Here is a 16,200-nt window from a genome sequence, read left to right as displayed (position 1 = left end):
TTGAAAGCACTATTAAAAAAACCTATCCTCTTTAGGTTTACTCGACTATTTATGATACGTAACAATAATATATACCTATGCAATATTGTAAAGTACTAATGTTTATTTAACTTAAATTGGCCAATATAGTAAATTTGTGGCCTGCCTTATATTCTAAACAATAAACTTGCATAAGTTTAAACTACCTTGAACTTCAAACTCCTAGCTCAAGGGCTCCAACCAAAAGAGGGAATTTTTAAACCCAAGCATCAGCTAAAGAATAGAAACAGAATGTACGAAGTAGAGGCATTTACATAACCTTCTCAACACCGATCTTAAAATTTCAAAACCATATAGTTACCGATACACCAAAGTGAACTTGTTTTCAATATCAATTGGACATTCACTAGAAGATTAGATGTATGACAGTTTTCATCTAGTAGTTGCATCGTGCATTTTTTTAAAACTCATTTTCTCACACAATAGCAATTAAAATCTTTCTTGTTGGGTGAAAATCTCTCTTTTGAAATTGAAAGTCTAGTTATTCAACCTCTCTAGTGATAAAGCTACTCATAAATGTGTAAATGCAAAGAAAATTTCCCATCTTTGGCTTGACAAGAGCATGAATTTGCTATGACAAAGTTTCACCAAACAAGTCTCAAATACTTTGCAATTTGAGATTTAACTCATACTTCTCAAGCCATCCTCTCATTGTTGAACATCCTATGCACGTTGCCCTTTTGAACTCCATCTCATTTACAAATTTGAGAACCGTCACCTAATTTATACATGTTTGATGCTAGAAAAAAAAGGAATTTTCGACACTTGTTTTAAATTGTAACACCATGAAAGCAGCATCTTCTAAAAGATACTGAAATATTTCCCTTCGAGGACCTAGATCCATTTGTTGTGTTGCTTGCTGCCATTATTTGATTACCATTTTGCACACTTTCCTTGACCATTTATCACTAGAGGTCCTTTCTTCCATGGAAGAGATTTGTTGCTTCTTGCTTCTTTGTTCTTGCATCCCAATACTACCTAATTCTTAGGGCACCGTTGTGACCACCTTCCATTACCATGTCCGCACGATTGTATCCGAGAGCCCAAATAGTTCCTATTCTCATCTATGCACCTTTGTATAATGGTCGGAGACAGCTAGTAGTTTGTGAGTTTCCTATTGCCGATCCATCCTATAAAACCTGTATGTACAAAAGGCAAAGATTAATAGACGATGTCAAAGTGTCAGGTGCTTAGATTTGCAAGAGGAAATGCATATCCATTTTCAGAAAGAATTAACACTTCTATATGCAAAAAGGCATGCCTCACCGTTTTTTCAAGTAAACAAGAAGATAGAAGTAGAAAAATGCATTTCAATTTTGAAACACGTTTCAATGCCTGATGGATCAGCTATATGTTCAAAAAATCAAAACCTACATTTCAAAGGCTCTCAAGTTCAAGCACAAAGAAAACACCTGAACATTTGAATGCTATCATAATAATACAATTTCTGAAATTAACCTCCTATGGCAGCCATACCAAGAAGCATGAAAGATAGCGTTATAAGCACAAAGCGTTACACTATCAAAGAGCAAGCAAAAATTAGTATCCCATTTGGTACATGACATATAGACACTCCTATGCAGTTGTATAATTACAAAAGAGTCTGATCTAAATGAGATATTCCATGTGGCTCAATTGAGCTCACTTGCGGCACAAATCCTTCCCAAACAGCTATCCTCTCCAATCTATACAGTTTTCTGTCAACCTCCAAACTCAATGGATGATCCTTACCTCCCACAAGGAATTCAAAAGACTCACAATTTATCTCAATCCAAGCACGTCCCGGCTCCTTCCATGCAGCAGCACACCGCTTCATCTCTTCAATCGTATCCACCTCATTCCAATTTTCAGCATCAGCATAAAGGTCAGACATGATCACATAACTAGAAGCATTCTCAGGCTTAAGACAAACACTCTCCTCAAAGCAGTCCCTAGCCAGCTGTGTGTGGCCATGTGTTCGGCACCCAGTTAGCAAGGACATCCAGCTGATGGCATTAGGTAAAATTGGCATTGCCTGCAAGAAAACTTTACCTTCTTTTAGACTGCCTGATCGACCAAGAAGATCTATGACGCAATTGTAATGCTCTAGACAAGGCCGAAAACCAAAGTCTTTAGCCAACTCTTCTAAACATAGATGCCCTTCCTCAACCAAACCCGCATGGCTGAAGGCACTCATGATGCTAGTAAAAAATACACCATCTGGCCTCAACCCGTCCTGATACATCATATCTAAACAATGTTTTGAGGAGCTATAATCGCCAACCATGGCATATCCTGCAGCTAAAGCACTCCAAGACACCACATCACGGTCCCGCAAACCATTGAATGTATTTTGAGCTTCTTGAGGTCGATTACACTTCGCATACAAATCAATAAGCGTATTTCCTATTATAAGGTCTAATTCAGAGTCTCTTTCCACAATTTGCATATGTATTAGCCTTCCCTGATCTAGAGCACCCACACAGCAGCAAGCTTTTATAGCAGAAACAAAGGTGGCATGCTCTGGTTTGAGGCCCTCTTGCTGCATTTTTCTGTATAGGTCTAATGCCATGAATCCCTGTCCATAGTGGGCATGCCCTGCAATCATAGTTCCCCATGATACAATGTTTCTATTCCATGACCCATCGAATACATTTCGTGCATCTTCTAAGCTCCCACACTTTGCATACAAATCTATGAGAGAACTCCTTATAACTACATTTGAATGTAAGCCAATACTAATAATCTGTTTGTGTAACAGCCTACCTGCCGCAAGTGCTCTCATGTCTATACTTGCTTTGAGGATGGACAGAAAAAGCACAGCATCTAGCTCAATGCCATCTTCTTTCATGTCTTTGAGATATTGAAAGACAAGATGGCTCTGCTTATGCTCCACAAATCCTGTGAACATAGTGCTCCAAAGTACCTCGTCACGGTTTGGCAACTGCTTAAACAGTTCCCATGCCTCTCCAACACACCCGCATTTAATGTACATCTCAACAAGGGCAGTTCCTAAAGTGATTTCCAATTCAAATCTGCTCCCAATAAGCTCATAATGAATGACCTTGCCTTCATCTAGGGCACATGCAGCTGTGCAAGCTTTTACAGCTGCCAATAGAGCAACCCTATCAGGCTTAATGCCTTCTTTCCGCATCCTTTTAAAAAGCTCCAGGGCAACTTCACCATGCCCATTCAGAGCATACCCTGCTATCATTGCACCATATGCAACGACATCTCGATGTGACAACGAGTCAAACACACTCATTGCTTCTATTAAACTACCACACTTGCTGTACATGTCAACAAGATTATTCCCAATGGTCGAGTCCATTTCTGACTTGCCTTTAACGACAAGGTCATGGATCAGCCTTCCTTCAGCAATGGCACCGATGTTGCCACTCGCCTTTAATAGGGAAAGAAAAGCAACTCTGCCTGGCTCAACGCCAGCTTGTTGCATTTTTTCAAAGTGCTCAAACGCAAGGCTTTCTTGCTCATGAAGGGCATACCCATTGATAAGTGCACTCCATGCAACCACATTGGGCTTTGACAATCTCCTAAAAACATTTTCAGCTTCCTCTAAACTACCACATTTCGTGTATAAGTCAATGAGGCTACTTCCTATGGTGACATCTAGTTCAAGTTCCTGCTCTACAATTTGGTTGTGTATCACCAGTCCTTGCCCTACTGCCTCTAAACTGTAGCATGCCTTTAATATGCACAAAAACATAACCCTATCAGGCATAATGCCTTGTTTACCCATTTGATAAAACAGCCAAAGTGCAGTAAGGCCTTGCCCACACTGTGCATATCCTGCAACCATTGCACCCCATGACACAACATTTCGATTCTCAAGTTTGTTGAAGACAGAATGTGCCATCTCCATCAAACCACACTTGGCATACATGTCAACAAGGGTACTTCCCACAAGAATCTCACTTTCAAATCCGCTCTTTAAAATGTGTGAGTGTATGGCAATGCCTTGGTTAAGGCCTTTCATGCTTGCACATGCTTTCAAGGCACCCAGGTAAGTGACCACATTTGGGTCGAAACCTTGCTGCCGTAGTTCATGGTAGACTTCCAGAGCCCTTTCACCTTGGGAGCTTTTGGCATAGCGGGATATGGCTGCATTCCAGGAGCGTAAGTGGTTTGATTTCAAGGCAGAATCATTTGCTGCTCTTAAGCTGCCACAGTGGTAAACAAGGTGATCCCTCACAACTGGATTGATGACGGGAGCCATGGTGAGTGTCAATTGTCACATTGCTAGCATAGCAGCTCTGCGCGCACATGCATGGACAGACAATAGAGAATCGCCTTGTCAAGTGTAAGCCATAGTTTGCTTTGCACTCGAAGAAGCATGTCACTAACCCTTAATACCCGGATCAAAACCATGGATCAATAGGGACGCTAACATGGAGCCCCCGTGAACGCTGGCATCGAACCAGTGTCGACATGACTGGCGAGGACGAAGGCACATGGAGATAAGCGACCAAAGAGCAAAATACGAATCAACATGAAAAATTCATCAAGGCTGCTGCTACGAGAGCAGGCGCTATTTCGGAGTGATGCTCAACGTCTCTGGTACGCGAAGCACGTTCAGAGATCTTTGCCCTGTCTTTGGCCTGCCCAAAGGGCAAAGGCTATAGAGACGCCTTCTCTTTTTGCTGACTAAAATGTTTTGATTTTTATAATTCATTTTGTGAATTTTTACGGAGAAGCAGTACTTGGTATGATTAATGTTTTGATTTTTTATAATTCATTTTGTGAATTTTCACGGAGAAGCAGTACTTGGTATGATTAAAGTGGCTGGGTGGGTGGCCGTTACTCATCAAGATAGGATCCTAAGAGGTTGGTGAAGCTAAGGCTTTCTGAGGTGTAGGGTATTCATTGTTTGTTTGGAGATAAGTGAAGTGATGGGGTATAGTCGTGGCGCCTAGGTTTTCTCGTTTTTATAAATAAAGGTTGTGAGATGTGAGTCCTCGGGTCTTGGGGTGAGGTGATGTTCTTGATGAGGCCTCCAGCTGTGTGCACGGGTTGTGCACCTCGAGGTGAGGGCACTTGAGTGAGAGTTAGGGTTGGGTTCTTCTGTGTGACTTGGTGATGGAGGGTAACGAGGTCTCGTTGTTCTGTGTTGTGACCACTGCAAGCTACATTGTTGCAAGGGCGTGCCAGGCAAAGCTACCACCTGCGTCCCCTTTGCTGGTGTCATGCATGTTCGTTCAACACCCCGGTGTCATGCGCCTTACCGATGTGTTGTTTCGGCTGAGGTGATGTCCCGACACAGCTCCGAGGGCGGCCCAGCCAAACGCAGCACCTGCGCGTTTTGAGTTCGCCAGCATAACCAACTGGGGCTCGTCGGCATGGCAGCAGCGCTCCGTCAAGCCCCCGCCAGAGGTTGGTTAACCTACTGCCCGACGCTCTTCTTGCCTTGTTTCAGAAAGGGTGCCATGGTGTGGGTGTTCGGGTGTGCACCCGTTCTGTAGCACGTGGGCTCGTCGCCATGGCAGTTGTGGTCCTTGAAGCCCCCACCAGAGCATACTTAATGGGCTACCAAGTGCTCTTCTAGTATGTTTTGACAGAGGGTCCCATGGTTTGGGCGCTCGGGTCTGCAACCATTTGTTGATGCAGGGTGGGGGTGGTGATTACCTGTGGAGAGTGTCGAAATGAATTCCAAGTCTGCAAGTCCCTGCAGAGGCAGTTGGATACAAGCAGTAAGATCTCCAATCCGGTAGCCAACCGGTGGTCCTTGAAGCCCCCACTAGAGCCCACGTTCTAGCGAGTCCCTGCAGAAGCAGTTTTATACAAGAAGCAAGATCTCCAATCAGAGGGTATCTCCCTTCACTTGATGCATGAGGTTCCAAGGAACGGTTGCATTCTACTGGCTCGGTTAAAGGAGGAGGAGCGCACTGTGTCACTGCTTGTGTTTGATTTTGTTTTATGGTCTGGCTACTTTATGAACCTTACCTTGTTATGCATTGTATGGAGTGTGTACCATTCACGCTAGTTCTGCTTTTGTGTATGATTGAATGGACTCTAGCCCGTCTGTGTGTGTGTGTGTGTGTGTGTATGTGTGTGCGGTTGTCTATTGTACATGTTATGTGCTGCTGTTTTGTTTGATTATCGACCAGAGTGTGCTACATGCAGATCTTGGTTTTACCAGCTTGTATTTGGGTTAAATTCCTCTGTTTTATCTTTTGGTGGTCTCGAAAATAATCAAGCAAGCAGGGGGGGGAGGGGGGGATAGGACACTATCAGCCATGATGTTCAGGCTTTTGTGCTTGCGTTGCAGCATTGATGTCTCGGGGTTTTATCCAAAGAGGTTGCAGCATTGCTGCATTATCTTATGATGATGTAGATTTTGGGTTTGCGAAGGGTTTTACTGTTTGTTTTAAGTTTTCTATTTTATGAGTACATTAATAAATATAAGTTGTAAAATGGACTAAGTTAATTGGTTATATTAAATGAATGTTATTTGCTGCCTTTGCATTTAAATCATCAAATTTATTCTTGTTTTTGAGTAGAATATTGTAAACTTAAATTTAGTGTGTGAAATATGTTTTTAAATTAAACTTTTCTTTATTAAATCTTTACTTAAAACAATAATTGTTTTTTGAAAAAAGAAACATCTCTATTCATTATTCACTAACTTCACATTTTGATTAAATTAATGAAATGATTTTTCATGAATAAGAACTTTTTATAGTGATCTTACTTATTAATTTTTATAAAATAATTTTTTTTTTAAATGTCATGATTGTTTTGTAAGCCTCATAAAGGCAATTTTTCAAAGACCAAGATATTTATTGATCAGTATGAACGTGAAGGCTTTTAACTTTACCCTCCTATCATTCTCTGTCCTCAATGCTTAACTCTCTTTATAAGCTTCCTAAAGCCACAACTCTTTCTATCCACTGCTCTGCAACAGCAAACTATCTATATTTCTAAGTATCAGCTAGCTCATCTTATCTCTCTTGAAGGTTGAGTATCAACCTACTACTTACAAGCTCAACATAACCATGGATACATCAATGGATGGTTAGTACCATCTATTTTGAGCAGTGTTTGATTTCTTTGTTGAGCTGTGTTTGATATTGTTCAAGAGCTAGAGCTTAAACTATTCCTTTGTTTAGATGTGGCTGCTCATGAGATTCCATTCTCTCCACTTCTGGATTTTGATCCAACACCACCAGCACTAGCTTACAAGGCTCTTGAAAGTGCTACAACAGCCAACCTTTCACCCTCTCCTAGTTTGAAAAGTCGGAGTCTTGGGTCTTCTCCCATATCCAAAAAGCTAAGTCCTAAGGGAGGTGTGAAGAAAGCATCCATTTCCTTGAAAAAGGCTTTCCAAATTGCTAGAGGTGAATGTTAAGCTATTTTTTTGCATAATACCGTTGGCCAAAATTATTGCCTTATAATCTTGTTTCTTTTTAGGTAAAGCATCTAGGTCCTTGGCAGATACCGCATTCTCACCTCCCTTGGTTAAAGATGATGACTTGAAAGAGGACTTAAATGTTGAGTCTTTTTCTTCTCAGTTGGCCATTACGCTAGCGCTAAGGCTTTTAACCATCTCTGAATTGTCAGAAACTGCGAATTTTAGGTTTGATTTGGAAGGAAAAGTACTCAGCAAATATGGTACTTACAAAGTACCCAAGTCAAACTTTGGTAGATACTTGCGTGCAGACCTGCTAGATAGAGAGTCTCATCACACTGTTACCTTTGTTGTGACTGAAATTTACCTCTCCGACTTTGTTGAGGCATTTGCTGTGAATGACTATGTTCGAATAGAGGGAGGTTGTGTGAAGAGAGCCGTTGTAAAAGATGGTGGGACATGTTTGTGGGCATTATATGCTGATGCTACTACATTGGTCATAAAAGCGGAGCCTTTTGATTGCTGTCTCCAACTTTATCCTGAGCAAAAGATCAAGGACTTGCTCTCCCAAGATGCTATTGGTAATGACTTCGTTTCAACAATAGCATTTATAGTTGTGAAGGTAGAGAATGCTATTAAAAGTGATGGCACTCCAAGCTATCGGTTGACCGTTGGTGATGGGCCATCAACAAGTGATCGAGCTAGTGTAAGAATCTCTTCACTCTTGTGTCCTGATAAGCTTTACTAAAACGTCTCTCATTTGTTTTATGTGTTTTGGCTAGCTTCTATTTGTGCCTTCTAGACGTGTTGACTACCAACTTATGGTACATGAGGTTAAAGCTAAAGGCTTTTACACTTGTGTTGCTCGCAACATCAACATTTTCAAGCAGCTATCCAATACTTTAAGTGTTGTGGATGCTACAATATGGTGTTCACTTCCTAATTCTCTCTCCAATCTGTTTCAAGAATATTTGCACAAACAAGTTTCCAATTTGGGCTTTGGGAAGAAGGTAAAAAGTCTCACTTTGCAAGGTTTTGCAGTTGCATTTTTTTACTTAGCTTTTTTTTAAAGGTGTTTGGCACTTTGGAGATCGCAAGCGTGAACAGTTTGGATGTTGAATACTCTTGTGGATTATGTAAGGGAACAAATGTTAGCCATCAAGCCATCAACCCTTTTTGCTACACTTGTGGTATGAAAACACAAATTGTAAAGTCTCCCTTGCTGCCCGCTAGAATCTATCCCCAAGATGGAGTGGTCATTTCTGTGATTTTACAAGGTGCTATTGTTGACTCCATTCTAGGCTTTTCCCAACCATTTTTACACTACTTTGAGCATAACTTAGTAGAGTTGAAATCTTCCTTGCTTAACTTCAAAAAGGCGGGCTGGTTCACAATCGACAAGGGGGGTTTCATTGTTGCATTCAAAGAAGAGTGAACCTTGCTTTATCACCATTTGCAGCAGTTACGACTATGGGTTTGCAATTGTATGCGGATGGCCAGCTTATGTATAGGCTCTCAGATTTTGAATCTTCTTTTCCTGATAACAAAGATGTTTTGGAACCACTTTTGTATATTTTTCATTCCCAAATATCAATTCAGTCTCTGGAATGTACACTCTCAGATATGCTTGTGCAAGAAATTGAATCAAGAAATGCGGATATTATTAAAGTTTGGATTAAGTCATGATTTTTTGATAAGCACTTTGTGTCATCTAACTTGAAAGAACTTATCGTGTTGTTGTTGCTCACTCGTCAATCGTCTTTGATGTTAAGTGTTGAATTGGTTAAAAAGGTTTGTAGCCTCATGAACGAAACGTGCAAAATATGTTTTTTTCAAGCAGAAGTCTTCACTAATTCTATCTTTGTTGGTGGATCTGAATGTGCTTCCTCATCTTCTCTTCCAACACTAGTAGCCTTGAATAGAAATGGTGACTACTTTTGGTTTCCTGTTGGGCCAAAGCCTCATAAACATATGCGTTGTGCATGGAGTCAAGATGCCACATCGCAATTGGCTACATTGCTTAGAACAAACAATGGTAGTTCTCATCAAATTGCAAATACATTCTCAGACTTGCATTCAACCTCTTTTTCTTTAAAGCAAATTAAGACCAAGATATACAACATGTGTAAGTCATCAAGAATCCATCAACTAAGCAAGCTTGACTCTTTCACGAAATCTTCATTGTTTGCAAAAAACATAGAAGATGTGTCTGCATATCCTTGTTCATCTTGCAACTCTCTTTTGTTTCATCATAACTTGAAGAATTTCACAAAACCAGAGTTTGCATCCTTGAGACAAATACAACAGTTGCCTATTTGTGAAAATGTTGGATTCCAAGTTTGTTACTCATGCAAATCTGCATTAAAAAAGAGACAACAACCAATGTTTTGTATGGTGCAAAATATGGAATTTGGATCTAAAATACCTAGTGTAGAAACGTTGAACACAATCGAGAGCCGTCTTGTGTCATTGCAAATACGATTTGCACAAATACGTGAGTTGAACTTTGAAGGTCAATTTGGTTTGCGTGGAAGTATTGTAAATGTAATGGCGGACTTGTCTCGAGTGCAAAAAATGTTGCCACAGTGAAGAAGCTTCTATCTTGGTAGAGATCAAACAAAAACTTAGTTACGACCATGCTTACCTTAGTGGTATTGTGCGTCCAACTTTTGTGCATCATGCATTGGTAGACCTTCTGAAAACACCATTATATATTGAGTATGGCGCCACAATTGACACCTCTTGGGTAACCAATTTTACAGTTCAAGCAGATATCATTTGTTCTCCACAACAAGAATTTGACGACGACATAGATGCAACAGACACATTGGTGCATGGCATTTATAGTGCTCAACAAGTTGTTGATCATAATGCTCAGGTTGCAATCGTTGCTCCTTGTGAAGGATTTACACCTTTGAGTGTTTTTTATGATGATTGCTGCGAAGAATTTTCATTTCCAGCTTTGTTTTTTGGCCAGAAAAGAAAATATCACTTGCTTGCAAAGAAAAATTATCAAAAGACAGCACAATGGGAATTAAAGAATGCAGATAGACGATATGCCAAATGTGTTGAGAATCTTCTCTTCAAAACAATGAAAATTATCATCTTGAAAGTGCTTGGTTCTATTTGGGTTCGTTTGTGTAAGGGAAAGCTTCATGGCAAGCAATTGCAAGCAAAAGATGTTCAAGCAAACACCAATATTGAACAATTGCTATCAGACCTTGGCTACCATGATTTTGAGTCATTGCGTACATCAACTGATTACAAGGCAAAACTTAAGCGAAATGTATTCGCAATGATCTGCCAACTAGGTCAACTAACCTTCTTTGTCACATTTTCATGTGGAGAACAAAGATGGCAACCCTTAATAGATTGTTTGTCAAAGTTAAATCCTCATATCATACAAACAGAGTACCCAAACAAAGCTTCGTTCATTCGTGCACTTGTTCGTTCTGATCCTATCACAACTGCTCGATATTATGTACATAGATTTCAATCAATGAAAAAAGAATTGAAACGCGACAATACAATCATTGGTGAACTAACAGATTATTTCTTTGTCACCGAATTTCAACATAGAGGAAGCCAGCATGACCATGGATTGCTTTGGATAAAAAATGCACCATTATTTGGCATTGAAAGTGATGATGAAATAACACATTTCATTGACATGCAGATCACTACTAACAAGGACGTCTTGGATGAGGCTCTTAGGAGTGTACAAACACACCACCATCGCAAGACATGTAGAAAACGGAAAACTCTTTGTCGTTTTGGCTTTCCACGCCCACCTTCACAACAAACAATCATAATGCATCCAATAACAACATCTGCGATTGAGAAGGAAAATCTCTTGGCAAAAAATAGATTTATTAATGATCAACTGCAAGCTCTTAGACATGAACCAAATATCTCATTTAATGATTGGTTGATTTCATTACAAATGATTGAGGACGAATATATCAAATCTCTTTCTGTCAACATCACAGAACCGACACTATTGTTGAAAAGAAATTTAAAAGACATCTACACAAACAACTTCAACAAAAAATTGTGCAATCTATGGGATGGAAACATTGATGTCCAATTCATATTCAATGGCCATGGCGCTGCTGCATATTGCACATCATACATGACCAAAAATGACTCCACCACAAGCAAAAATCAAACATATACTTCAAAATTGCAAACAAACCAACATGTCAACATTAGAGCGATTAAAGAAAATTGGTAATGCATTGATCAACACACAAGAGATGACGTCACAACAAGCCACATACATATCTCTTTCATTGCCATTGCATAGTGCTAGTAGACAATTTGTCTTCATTAATGCACATTATGAAAGCCAACGGACATTACTATTGAAACGGCAAGCTATGTTGAATTCTTTGGATCTTGAAGACACAAACATTTTCTTTGAGGATTTAGTCACCAAATACACTCGTCGTCCAAGTAATCTTGAAGACATATGCTTGGCTGACTATGCTAGCAATTACCAATGCATTCACGGCTCCCCACGCAAATCCAAGAAACCTCAAGTCATTAGATATGCTAATTTCACTCTGGAGAAAGATGCGGAAAGACATTACCATGAACTTTGCTTGCTCTTTTTTCCATTAGACAAGTACAACTCAAACTATCCAATCATAGATGAGAACCGCCAAAAATATTTTAAATTGGAAGTGCATCCAACTACCAGTGAATCAACTTCACTACATGCGTCTTCAGCACTTCCAAACAGTGATACCTTCAAGTATGACTTGAGCCTTGATATTCAACCAACAAAACCCAATATAAAATCTTTACCTTCCTTTCGAAAGCTAGCATTAGACAACAATGAATACCACTCGTTTGTTTCCAAGCTAAACATTGAACAACGCTCCCTTTTTTATGCCATAATGATTAGAAAGTGACTACATCCAAAAGAACCAATCCAGCTTTTTCTAACTGGAGGTGCAGGCACATGAAAAACTTTCACTTTGCAAACACTTGTGCAAGGCTTAATCCGTCATTATAGTGCTTTCTTGGAATTTGATGTTGACTTGCCAACAGCATTATTAATGGCATACACAGGGAAAGCGGCTTTCAATCTCGGAGGCACAACAATTCACTGAGCTTTACATTTGCCACTTGTGCTCCAATGCAAATATTTCTCTCGCATCTGAAAGTCTTGCAGAGCTATCACAATTGTATAAGAATTTCAAGTTGGTCGTCTTTGATGAAGCATCTTTGATTGGGATTAGACCGTTCCGTATTGTAGACAGAAGACTACGATCAATCAAACATAATCACATACAACCATTTGGTGGTTTAGACGTCATCTTCTATGGCAACCTATGTCAAGCAAGCCCACAAGATTCCCTGCAACTACTCTGGCACACACATATAAAATGTCACGAATAAAAAAAAACAATGCGTCAATCAAATGAAGCTTTTGTCACAATTCTCAATAGAATACGAAAAGTAGAACACACTATCGAAGATTTGTGCATGCTGAACACTAATCACACCAATACATCGTTTGACAAATTGACAACACCTCATTTATACTTCACCAATAACTTAAAAAACTCACACAACTCTCTTGTTTTCAACACTTTGCCAACTCAACCATACATCATCCATGCAAAAGATGTCTTTCATAAGACTTGTTCAAAAAATCTTGTCGTGCCAAACAATCCACAAACCACTGCAGGTTTATCTTCAATCCTAGAACTCAAAGAAGAAATGATTGTAGAGATTTGTGCAGGGAATGTTGACATTTCTGACGGGCTTGTTAACGGTGCAAACGGAGTCCTCAAACACATAGAAAGCAAAGGTGCATCCCATCTTGCATGAATAGAATTCTTTGACCACCTCACGGGTTTGAAACAACGAAATGCAAACCAACGACTATACAAGATTCATATTAACCCCGAATGGACACCTATTTTTCAAACAACAAAAGAATTCCAAATAGGTCGAAGTGCATTGAACACAATATCTCGAACTCAACTTCCAATCCAAGCAGCAAATGCACGCACCATCCATAGATCACAAGGCTTAACAATGACTGCAGTGGCATTTGATCCAACATCAATAAATTCACATGGTTTGATTTATATAGCTCTTTCTCGTATAAAAGATCCAGCAAATCTTCACATTCTCAAACCAATCCAACAAAGCCAAATCAAAATCGATAAGAATGTTCTCAATGAGCTAGACCTCCTAAGCAAAGAAGCGTAAGTGGGAATATTTGACAAGATTTCCATTCACATACAAGGACACACATCATATCATACAATCATTGAACATTGTGTCCAGTCACAAATATCTCAAGTTCATCAAAGACGACGCAAACTTCTTAGCTTCTAATATTTTATGCTTCCAAGAAACAAAGCAAAAAGCTCCATTTAATGATCTTGAACCAAACTTCCACCATTACAACAACTTTGGTCTCTCAATCTACTATAAAACTACAACCATTTTGCACTCTTCAAAGACAGTTTCAACTCAAGGCATAGAAATCATTCAAGCTATACTCCACCTAAACCAAAAACTTCAATGCGAAATCATATGCGTTTACAAATCTCCAAAAGCTTCTACAACCTCTTTGCTAGCACAACTCTCCAACTTAATGAACCAATCCCATCATAAACAAATGAGCATCATCATTGGAGATTTGAACATTGACAATAACCCAACAAACAATCAATACCAACAATTGCAGACAGAGTTCCAATCACATGGCTACACACAACAAATCCATCATATCACAACTATCTACAATTCAAAACTCGACTACATATGGATCAAAAATCCTCCTAGCTCCTTGATAGCAAATACAAGATTTTGTTTTTGGTCAGATCATTCATCCACACATCTTTTGCTCCCAAAATGATTCATATCACTCCTTATCATTCTCCACTAATCCCTCCCCCCCCTCAACCTCTCCAACCATAACAAACAACCACCTCCTCACACAAATCAAGCCACCCATCCCTTTTCAATACCTTCATTTGATACCATACTCCATCATGTAATCCGCATAAAACTTCATGTATATCTCAATGAAAATTCACCTTTGAGCTTTTTTTTAATTTTATCATAGGCAGGCCTTGTGATTTTATCACTTGTTTTCTTAGTGCAAGCATTAGCAAAAACAGCATGCACCGTCAGATGTTGTCGATATTACTTTTTTTGGCCGAGTTTACTTTTTTGTGTGTGTGTTTACCATACAAGGGTATGTTGGGGTATAAAGCCCAATGTGGTCGCCCAGGTAAGTGGGCGGGCCGCCAGGTATGTACACATATTCTTTTGTAAAAACCTAATAAGAACTCACTATGCTCTACACATTACAGTAGAGCGAGTTCACCATATCGTCGTGCTCTTCTTCTCACACTCTCTCTCGCGTCGCACTTCCGCTCGTACTCCTTCAACTGGTATCAGAGCTCATATCGAGGCTCGGGGCACCACTGCAGGAGGCTAGAGTCACCGACTCAGATTGGAGTGAAATTCGACAGGCGAAGACACGGCCCCAAATCTCGTGGGTAAGCCCGAAGGGCAATGTGTTGTCAGAATTTCATTCTGAGGTCATCTCGGCCACCGTTCGGCTTCGACAAAGGTCTGCGCAGGCCATTTTCGACTACGTGGTCTCGGCGGGTGCAGATCCGACTCTGCAAATTTGGGGTTTTCGGCCTACGACTGCAGGTGCTGAGGATATCGACACTCCCAGAGTGTTGATTTGTGGCTGTCTACACATCGAAGGACAGCTCACAGTTCTTGGAGGCGTGTCACATACGACACGGGCGCATCTACACATAGACTGTAGGCGACATCCACTAGTTCATCAGGTAGCTTGTGTTTGCTGCTTGATATTCCAGATTTCATCCTGACATTGTAGGTACTTCCACATGGGATGTATTGTCAGAGATGATGTATGTCTGTTGAGGGTTTGTTGGCTGTGAGTCACGGAGCAAACAACCACCGCAGCGGTTACAGCATACAGTGGGAAATTTGTGGATGTATGACTTTGTGGGAAGTCTATGTACTGTCAGATTTACTGCAGCCTTTGTTGAGGGTCGAGTGAGGGGATAAAACCAGAAGATATGGACGAAGATGAATGGAGCGAAATGGATGAATTGGCACTTTCTACCATTATGCTGACTTTGGCAGAAAGCGTTTACTTCAATGTAGCAGACGAGATGTCGACTTATCAAGCATGGTTAAAGCTGAGAGATCTTTATGAGAAGCAGAGTGCAGCTTCACAGGTATACTGGCTTAAGAAGCTTGTTGACTTGAAGATGAAAGAAGGGACACCTATGTCCAATCATTTGAATGAATTCAACACAATCTACAGTCAGTTGTCAGCTCAAGGTGTCAAGTTTGATGAACCTGTTAGAGCTATGTTCCTGTTGATCACATTGCCGGAAAGTTGGGACACTTTTCGCACAGCTTTGAGTAATTCTGCACCTCTAGATGGTTTGAACATAGCAGGTGTAGAAGGAAGTCTGCTTACTGAAGAAACCAATAGAAATACAATGGACAAAGGCAAAGGAACAGCCTTAGTTGTCAGGGGAAGGACCAAAGAAAAGTACAAAGGTGGAAAGAGGAATCAGTCTCGTAGCAAGTCCCGCAGTGCTAAAGGCAAGAGTGACATAGAATGCTACCATTGTGGCAAGAAGGGTCACATGAAAAGAGACTGCAGAGAATGGAAAGCAGAAAAAGGCAAAGAGAAAGGTGAAGACCATGGTGAGAAGAACAAGTCCTCAGTGAAGATTCAAGAAATAAATGTGACAAACACTGTTGCACAGGATGACAGTCTAGTGTCAGGA

At 40.3% G+C, this 16,200-nt stretch overlaps 2 protein-coding genes and 1 pseudogene across 2 annotated transcripts; 1 reads left to right on the top strand and 2 right to left on the bottom strand.

The window, feature by feature from the left end:
• Window positions 1–1,520: 1,520 nt before the first annotated feature.
• Window positions 1,521–4,656, bottom strand: LOC147464963 (pentatricopeptide repeat-containing protein At5g27110-like). Its single transcript, XM_086517257.1, has one exon. The coding sequence runs from the start codon at window positions 4,253–4,255 to the stop codon at window positions 1,631–1,633; it is 2,625 nt and encodes an 874-aa protein (XP_086373383.1). The 5' UTR covers window positions 4,256–4,656; the 3' UTR covers window positions 1,521–1,630.
• A 243-nt stretch (window positions 4,657–4,899) lies between these two features.
• LOC147464962 (uncharacterized) lies at window positions 4,900–8,840 on the bottom strand (annotated as a pseudogene).
• Window positions 7,032–8,895, top strand: LOC147464961 (uncharacterized). The gene is given in 8 exon segments (XM_086510503.1): window positions 7,032–7,050; window positions 7,116–7,373; window positions 7,447–7,806; window positions 7,891–8,090; window positions 8,167–8,394; window positions 8,457–8,814; window positions 8,817–8,834; window positions 8,837–8,895. Coding segments are annotated over 8 exon segments (1,500 nt in total).
• Window positions 8,896–16,200: the final 7,305 nt, after the last annotated feature.

Source organism: Adiantum capillus-veneris, chromosome 1 (assembly GCF_014529385.1).
Source record: "Adiantum capillus-veneris isolate H3 chromosome 1, ASM1452938v2, whole genome shotgun sequence".
Taxonomy (NCBI): Eukaryota; Viridiplantae; Streptophyta; class Polypodiopsida; order Polypodiales; family Pteridaceae; genus Adiantum; species Adiantum capillus-veneris.
This window is presented reverse-complemented; position numbering and strand designations above follow the sequence as displayed.

Bases quoted from the DNA above. Each gene is read 5' to 3' on its own strand.
- LOC147464963 (XM_086517257.1), bottom strand. From the start codon at position 4,255: ATGGCTCCCGTCATCAATCCAGTTGTGAGGGATCACCTTGTTTACCAC.